At 31.0% G+C, this 9,165-nt stretch overlaps 1 protein-coding gene across 2 annotated transcripts; it reads left to right on the top strand.

The window, feature by feature from the left end:
* The first annotated feature begins 7,144 nt into the window (after positions 1-7,144).
* Positions 7,145-8,943, top strand: LOC121208278 (cyclin-D3-3). Of its 2 annotated transcripts, none has more exons than XM_041078820.1 (4): positions 7,145-7,823; positions 7,925-8,126; positions 8,279-8,373; positions 8,458-8,943. In XM_041078820.1, exons 1-4 carry the CDS (start codon positions 7,356-7,358, stop codon positions 8,737-8,739), a joined length of 1,047 nt encoding a protein of 348 aa, XP_040934754.1. In that variant the 5' UTR covers positions 7,145-7,355; the 3' UTR covers positions 8,740-8,943. The 2 variants fall into 2 exon arrangements, with proteins under 2 accessions (XP_040934754.1, XP_040934753.1); XM_041078819.1 differs by having other exon boundaries at positions 7,158-7,823; positions 8,243-8,373.
* Positions 8,944-9,165: the final 222 nt, after the last annotated feature.

The following is a 9,165-nucleotide window of genomic DNA, read 5'->3' as shown; positions in this document are numbered from 1 at the left end:
TTAGTAGACAAGAATCATACTCGCGGGTCAAACAGTAGGTAATTCTTGATTAAGATCTTGGGCATGAAAATGGGCAGGCTATACTTAAAAAAATAAATGTGGGCAAAAACAAGCACAAGGCAACAACAATAGTAAACACAACAATAAAAATGATAGATAAAAGAACAAAAATAATGAGGAATGTCTCCCCCTACTTAAAACACATTGCCCTCAATGTGCAAATTAATATTAACAAATATAGTGAAAAAGAAAGGGTTTAGAACACTCATCATTTCGTTTTTGTTAATGTTTTCGCCTGTTTCCAAATTTAATTTTTCATTTCCTCAATTCTCCTGGATATAAGAAGAGAATAAAATTTATTAACATGCAAGAAAATAAAGAAAATAAAAAAGAAAATAAAATTGGATTGCCTCCTAACAAGCGCTTGTTTAAAGTCGTTAGTTTGACGACCGAACTAGTATTGGGGCTGTTTCAGCTGAAATTTTTTGATTGTATAGGCTTGGAAATTTGGTGCCTGCACAACAGAAGATAGAAGTTTAGTGTTCATATGTGGCAATAATTTATTAACAAATTCGCAAATTGGTTTGGAATCGAAATTATCATAAAAAATGTTTCAAGTTTACTTTCATGAAGTGACTCAAAATTTTCTTCTACTAATGATTCAATTATGTTGACATGGTTTACGTTTAAAATTTCACTAGAGTGACTAATAGCATCATAAACATTAAACTTAAGTATTGAAAATATGAAAATTTGGAAAAATAGAATCCACGTTGAGACAACCTAAAGTCGGTAGGTTACATCGCGACTTGGAAATCCCAACGTCGGAACATTAGTCTGATTATTTTGAAATTTTACAATGTAGTCCCTGATAAACTATGGGAGATCGAATGAGATAATTTAAGCTCAAAAATCATTTCGGTATGAGTTTAATTACTATTAAAAGTGTAAAATGATCTTATTAAATTGATAAAATGATATGTAATTATCTGAAGTTGCTTCGGTAATGAATGTAGCATCCCAATGCCTTGACCCAATAATCGAGTCTGGTATAGGGGTCTTACACATGATGCATTGCCGCTAGTTTTGTAAATTCCAATAATCAAGTACAATATTTTCTCACTAATTCTTTTAAGAAACCTATAATTGGGTGTGTATATATATATCAAGCTAAGAGCAAATGATAAATACACTCCAGCTTGAAGGGAGTGATTATGGTGTTTTTGATAATCGAAGAGAGTATTATGATAGAATCTATAAATTATAAGTAATATAGGCATATTATAGGGACTATAGCAATTGTAAATTAGTTTATTTTCTTATTTTATACATTTAGTCTTTTCTTATGTTGCCCATTTTAATAGGTTATATAAGGAAATTTTTTTGAGTCTATTCCTATAACAATTAAAGTGTGGTATAATTGATCAATTAAAATGTAACATTACATTATTTAAATATTATTTTATTAAACATTCTTTAATGTCTTAGTATTCTTATTTAATGTTTGATATAATATTTAAGAATTTAAAGTTAATTGATTTGAAAAAAAAATACATCAAGTTGTCAGATTGAAAAAATAAAAATGTAAACATTATACAATGTCCATGGTGTTGGGGAAAATGTGTTCCACAGCTCGATTACTTGTGTCTATGTAGTAGATTTTGTCGCAGTGGTTGCTAGACCAAATCTCCATCCTTACCTCGATTTTGAGATGTTGTCGCATGTGAATATGATATGCGAATTGTGCAAGTATATACGTCGAATCAAGTAATAAAGTGATAAGTGAGATCATCTCCATAGGGATCGGATTAGATATAGCAATGGTCAAGTTATGATAATGATTAATGTTATGGAAAAGCTGAGTTAAGTACGCAATGATAAATCAAAATAATAAAGATGAGTGTGAAAAACATACTGACTAATATTGGAAAATGCTAAGGCAAACAAGAGTAAAAAAGGAGAATAATTACGTGAATAAAAGGCGAGTGAATAAATAAATAACTAATAATACTATGGCAAAGATACTGTGACAATGGATTGAAGGTCTACGATGTTGATTGGAAGGTTGGGATTACTATGAATCTGCCCTTAATTTTAGTAATGCCTCAACAAAATCGTACTTAATCTACTGCTCAAAAGAGACCTAAAGTGACTTGCTTCTTTCGAGAACAAGGTCTCAAGTTACCTAGTTTGTGTCTATAAGCCTTAGCATGGTACTCTGCATTGTGTTGTCTTCATTCCATATGAACGTTGCTCTATGTCTAGAGTCTACTACAAGTATCTTTCGAGTATTTGCTCATATCATTCAATTACAGTCCAACTAATCCAACCTTTTCAAAATTAGATTCAGTTTAGGGGTATATTGCACACTCGTCTATGTCTAGGGAATGTATGCATACACTTGGGAAATAAAACAATTGAATAAAACAGTAAATTCAGTCAAATATATGCTTCTACTATTAAATAAAAGAAAAGTTTTCATCATGTAATCTCAACCCTATGAGATTTAGCTTATAGGTCGGTAATTAAAATTCAAGTTTGAAATAACACCCGACATCATTTTGATCAAATTAATTCATGGAGAACATAATTAGAAATAATGGAAGAACTTAGGAAGATGATTGTCGCCAAATCAATCTGCAATCCAGCAACACAGTGTCCTGTGATAGCTGAGAGGGATTGCCTTCAATCTCCCCCTTTCGTCTCTATTCAGCCGCTACCCGCAATTATTACCTCCGGATTTCTACACTTAGGGCTTCCTCATTTGGCCTTTTATAGGCTTTTTCTTCCTAGCCCATGATATCTTCTACTCTTTTCTGGTACAAGTAGAGTTGGGCTGAAACTAGTCTGTGATGAATGTTGACTTAGTCATTTTCCTGAATTGGCATGGCATACAAGATGGAAAACTGTGCAACCTTTTGCCCTAGCAAACCTTCACTCCTTCATTTATTTCTCCATATCCTGCACCTGTCAAACCACCAAACACATCCCTTCTACACGCAATTAAAAGTATCTAACATGTAAACACCATTCAAGCTCCTAATGTAAATGATAAATACTAATAAAATGTCATAAAATGCCACTAAATGTACCCAAGTACAAGTAATTAGCTAGGTCTAAAGGCATGAAATATAACTCTTTTTGAGAGTTATCAAATAATGGTGGGAAAAAAATTAATCTCACCATTTAAGGGTAGGTCGATGAATAATGATATAATTGATGGAAAAAATAAAGTGTGGATAAGTTCATCGTCAGGTCAAGTCGTCAACGTCTATTCAAAGTTGACCCCAATACTTAACATAGCCAACAGAGCTGCCATCATTAGGGAAAAAGCTGGGTTTGAAGGATCAATCTCCTCACCAAATTTATATGAGGATACACTCAAATGGTACAAAAGTTAGGCAAGTGGAGCAACCCTAAGGGGTTTGGCTGGTTGGGCACGCACTCATTGATGTCCTTTATTGATGACTTGTTGGTCCTTAAATTAGGGATGTTGTCCTAGCTAAATAAGATGAGACATACTATGGATTATATATCGATCGTAGTATACTTGTGATAATGTGAGATTATCATTCAAGATCTACGCACCTCCAACAATATGCTCAAGATAGGTGCGCCTCAATGATTAATCCACTATTGGTGAACATCAGACAATTCCACTCTTTTCACTAACGCAAGTAAATTATATGAAGAATATTGAGATTTAGCGGTTCTCTTTAAATTTTTTGGACTAGCCCAAATTGTTGTCAACCTAGTTAATGTGATGTCATTTAATGACGTGGAAGCATATAAGAGATATGCACGCCTTCTACAAATGAGTTTGCTCATGTGAATATGGTGGTAATACAATTGTAACCATTGCTATTTAGTATGATGCTTGTAGAAGTGCAAACATTTACAATAAATATAATTGTTATTGTTTAAGACAATAATTATATTTTTTTGAACATTAATCTCATTTTCTTATTATATCTATTCTTTTTTATACAATGCCTAGAACTACCTATAACCCCTCCCCAACCCTTAAATAAGATGATAATGTACTTTAGCGCACTCGAACCCTTGTTCTCCTACACTGACAACAATGCTCGTTCAAATGCATATTGATTGATTTGAGATCATAACCAATTATGACCCCTTGTACAATTGGTATGATCTAAATGACTTCTAAATATGTTCAATTATTGAATGTAAGTATCATTATAAAATATTTATAATGCAATACTTTCTATAACATAAAATATTAAGCATGATTATATTTTTACCTTCTTGTAAGTTGGAAAACGTATGGCTTGGAAGTGATGATCGCTAATCATGGTGATTGCATCCAACCCCATACTTGTAAAAGTATATAACAATAATTTATTTTATCAATCACCATTTAGGATGCCTTGCAATGACATTCCTTCAATTAGGTAGAACATATAACTCTGGCATGTTGATCAATCTCAACATCATTCGTATCGTGTGGGAAAACATCAATTTGATTAGTTAACCATCTAAACTTGACTTCGCACTCATTAAAATCAATCATAATCTCAGGGAATGTGCCCAATAAATAAAGAGTACTTCATGCAACGCGAATAAATTATCTCTTGATACCATTCTTTCGTCAATTGGAAGGTCTGTTAGTAAAATTACATCTTTCAACATTATCATTGTTTCATCATATGAATAACAAAAAATATGGGCCTTGAGTCTCCTTCTTTCTATTGGCAATAAACTTTTATATGTAAAAAAAACTACCTATTTGAGATGTCGTATAAATGAGTTATCTTTTAAGTACAAGATAATTAAAAATTTTGACACACATAAATTTAGATTATGACAAATCTAATAAAGTAGATCTTGGAGATGTTAATAATTGCAAAAAGAATTAATATATAGTTGAATGTGATCTAAATAGAACTTAACAATATAATGTGTAATTTTAACAACGGTTTAAAGATTTAAATGGTCATTTCTTTTTCTTTTTGCCTTGTACCACTGCTACATATAAGGGTGAGAAATTCTCAATTTGACTCGAAAAAATCAAAAAAAATTCGAATTTCGAGTTAAAAAATCGAGTTATTTGAGTCAACTCGAATTTTTTTTGAATTTTGAGTTCGAATTGAGTTTAATTTTCAAATTCGAATAACTTGAATAAACTGAATATCAAATTATAATATTTTACATTTTTACCCCAAACCCCAAACCCCTAAACCTTTTTACTTTTCCCTAACACTTTTACTCCTTCTCACTTTTCCCCTAGAACTTTTACTCCCCAACCCCCATTTACCCCAAACCTATTCCCCCCCCCCCCCAATTTTTCTTTAATATTTCCACCATTTATTTTCCCTCCAAAATTTTACTCCCCTAAAACTCAAAACTTTTTATTTTCACCTTAAAATTTTATTTTTCACCCTTTACCCACAAATAAAAAATCATCCCAAAAAAATCTCTAAACCTAAATAGTTATAATTGTGTTTATATCTACCATTTATATGATTAAATTAAATTTCACATTTTGTACTATTTATATTATTGAATTTTTTAATCATATTAAAAATTTATAAATTTCTGTTAAAATTGAATTATTGATGATACCATAAAATATCTGTGTTAAAATTTTATGTTGGTATCAATTCACATTTTATCTTTAAGATAACTTTTATTAAAAAATCACATTTTTTATATTTAATATATTTTTTTATTTCAAAATACATAGTGACAAAAAGCAGAAGATAATTGAAGTAATTAAGTAAGTAAAGAAGCTAACATGTATATAAAAGGTTAATAAATAAATTGTGAGGAGATAAAAGTTAATACCAAAGTTGATTATAGTGAGCAAATTTGATTATAGTGGATGATAATGGTTATAAGGATCCCAAGTCATTTTTTTAATTTAACTCAAACAAATATATTCAATTTGATTTGATTCGAATTCTATCTCACTCGAATCGACCTGAAAAAATTTCAAATCAAGTTAGGATGATAAAATATGATTTGTCAACTCAATTAATTCGAAATTTATTCATTCGATTCCGATTCGATTGGACGCTCACCCTAATTACATATTCATATATTACCTTTTTTTATTTAAAAACTTTAAATAAAGTTTCACTCCTAGTATTAAAATTTTTAATTTGAATAATTTTACTTTTTTTTTTAATTATTTTGGTTTAAAGTTTCCAATATTTTCGGTGAGTTAATATAATTAATAAACTTATATTATATATTAATTAATCAAAATATTTAAAATGATGTATCTATATTTTAGTAATTTTAATATCTTTTAATTTTTTATTAAATTATCTACTATGTTCTAAATTTAATTACATATAGATATTATTTTGATGTTCTTAACAATTATTTCTTCTTCTCTTCATAATTCACATTTTTGTTATTGTTGCGTATGAATGGAAATAGATATCTCTCTATTACTTTTAAACTCATCGCTATATTAATTAATATCACGCTCACAACTATTTTCAATTTCATCAAAGTCAATCTCATCACCAATGTTTTTTTTAGATTGTATTGGTGGACGAATTTGATTAGGCCACTGTTTCACCAATTCAACTGGTTTGATTAAAAACCTTATTAAAATTTTAAAGATAATAAAAATATTAAAAAAATCTAATTTAACCATTTTTTGCTAGGTTCAATCGGTCCGTACTGATTCTTGAATCAATCGATTCAAAAACCTTCTCCAAATCAATACTCCAATCGATTCTCAATCTAGCTGATTGATTTGGTACGATTCAAATAGCATTCTTCACCAATTATCCAAACCTTAGTTGGTAAGAGATTTTAAGATTTAAGGTTTTTGTAAAAATAAAATTAAGGGAAAGATTATTTATACTTGAGAGTTGGATATCCATAAGTATTTAAATCCCCTTCATTTATATTAGGTAGTAGGACAGTTTGCAATAAATATTAGATCAATATATAATGAAATGACCTTCGAACTCATGGATGTTGAAATTTATGGGTATATTTGTTCATAAAATTTTTTGAAATCTGTAAAAATTTAAATACCAAATTTTAATTTAAAAAATTTTAAATATAGCTATTTAGGAAATAAAGTGAGGAAATTAAAATAACACATAATTAATAAGTGGATTTAGTTAAGCAAAGATCACGATTTTTTTTTTAATATAATAAAAGAAAAGGAAAAAATAAAATAGGAGGGGTTGAAGGGAGAAGCTTGAAAGGTTTCTCAGATAGAGCCCTTCAGTGATATACCCCAGAGACAAACAGTATTGAGGAAATTGCTGAAAGAAGTGAAAGAAACAAAGTGAGATTTAGATTTACTGTGTTAAATATGGCATTGTAATGAAAGGGGAATTCATTTTCTTCTTCTTTGAAAAGCAATGTCTCTGCAAGAAGAGATTCAGCAGATTCAAAGCCCACCATGGATTCTTGATGCGCTATGTTGTGAAGAAAATGGAAACAAAATATGTGGTGAAAGTGGAACAGTGAAAAAGGAGACGTTTTTACCTTTATTTCTTATTGAACATGATTTGTTCTGGGAAGATGATGAGTTAATCTCTTTAATGTCTAAAGAGAAAGAAACCCATCTTTGTTACAAAGATGTTAACTCAGATGAGTCTTTAGTTTTAGCTCGTAAAGATGCTTTGGAGTGGATTTTTAAGGTTAAAGCACACCATAGGTTCAATGCTTTGACCATAGTTCTTGCAGTGAATTACTTTGATAGGTTTTTTGCAAGCTTTAAGTTTCAAAAAGACAACCCATGGATGGGACAATTAGCTGCTGTCGCTTGTTTGTCTTTGGCTGCAAAGGTCGAGGAAACCCAAGTTCCACTTCTTTTAGACCTCCAAGTATGTGCTTCAATGTCTGATTACTGTAGTCCCAATTTCTTGTGTGTTCTTTTAGCTCTTAAAGATGGGTTTTTGTGATTTTTTTTCTTCTATTTATTTAGGTTGAGGAATCGAAATATGTGTTTGATTCGAAGACCATACAAAGAATGGAGCTTTTGGTGTTGTCGACTCTGAAATGGAGGATGAATCCCGTGACCCCAATTTCCTTCTTTGATCACATTACGAGGAGACTTGGATTGAGGACCCATTTGCATTGGGAATTCCTTCATAGTTGTGAGCATTTACTTCTCATTCTCATTGCTGGTAAGTTATAAAAAGAAATCATTTTTTCTCTGATTACTTGTTGTAAGAAGGAAATGAGACTTTTTAACCATTTCTATTAGTTCTATTATTAGATTTCTAATTCAATTTCGATCCAGATTCCAAGTTCATGCTTTATATTCCATCTATCTTAGCTGCGGCAACAATGCTTTATGTTATTAAAGAGATTGAACCATGCCATTATCTTGAATATCGAAAACAGCTTCTTAGAGTACTCAAGACATGTGAGGTTTGTATTTTGTAAACAACTACTTGCATAGACTACAATGGAACTTGATTTTGCATTGCTTAATTGTTTCATTCCTTTTAACAGGATGAAGTAGATGTGTGCTACGATCTCGTGTCCAAGTTATTGGAAAGTGATTGCAAACAAAATGAAGCCAGAAAACGTAAGCATGGACAAATGCAAGGCAGTCCTGATGGTGTCATAGATGCATCATCTAGCTGGGGTAACTCAGATGATTTCTGGACTGCGATATCTTCGGTTTCATCATCACCGCAGCCAGTGTTCAAGAGGAGTAGATCAAAGGATCAGCAAATACGGCTACCTTCGGTAAATCGTATGTTTGTCGATGTGCTTGATAGTCCTCGTTAATATTTCCTTGTCTTAATAACTAGTAGCATTAAAAATGTTACTATACAGTTCTTTTGAATTTTAGCGGCAGTATTTGTTCTGAATTTGCTATCAGTATGTGTTACATAGCTTAGAGATGGACTGAGATCTGCTAAATTTTTTGACATTGGATGTCAGTTTTGAGTTTGCCAAACGAGTAAGAGATTAGTTTTTACTTCTTTTTTTTTCTTTTTCCGGGATTCCTCTACTTCACATGAATGCCTTTCTATGCTATGGTTTTGGATTCTTCTACTTCTGCTCGTTTCTCTTATTACCGTGATTATAGTAGAATTAAGATCAAGCTAGTCAACCTACATTGAAATGTGCCTTGAGCAAACCGATTTAGGTAGTCAACCTATATATGATTTGTGTCATTTTGAAGTTCGTTGTGGTATGTTCTTGGATTTG

Source organism: Gossypium hirsutum, chromosome A10, assembly GCF_007990345.1.
Source record: "Gossypium hirsutum isolate 1008001.06 chromosome A10, Gossypium_hirsutum_v2.1, whole genome shotgun sequence".
NCBI classification, from domain to species: Eukaryota; Viridiplantae; Streptophyta; class Magnoliopsida; order Malvales; family Malvaceae; genus Gossypium; species Gossypium hirsutum.
The sequence above is the reverse complement of the archived record's forward strand: the minus strand, read 5'-3'. Positions and strand labels throughout refer to the sequence as shown.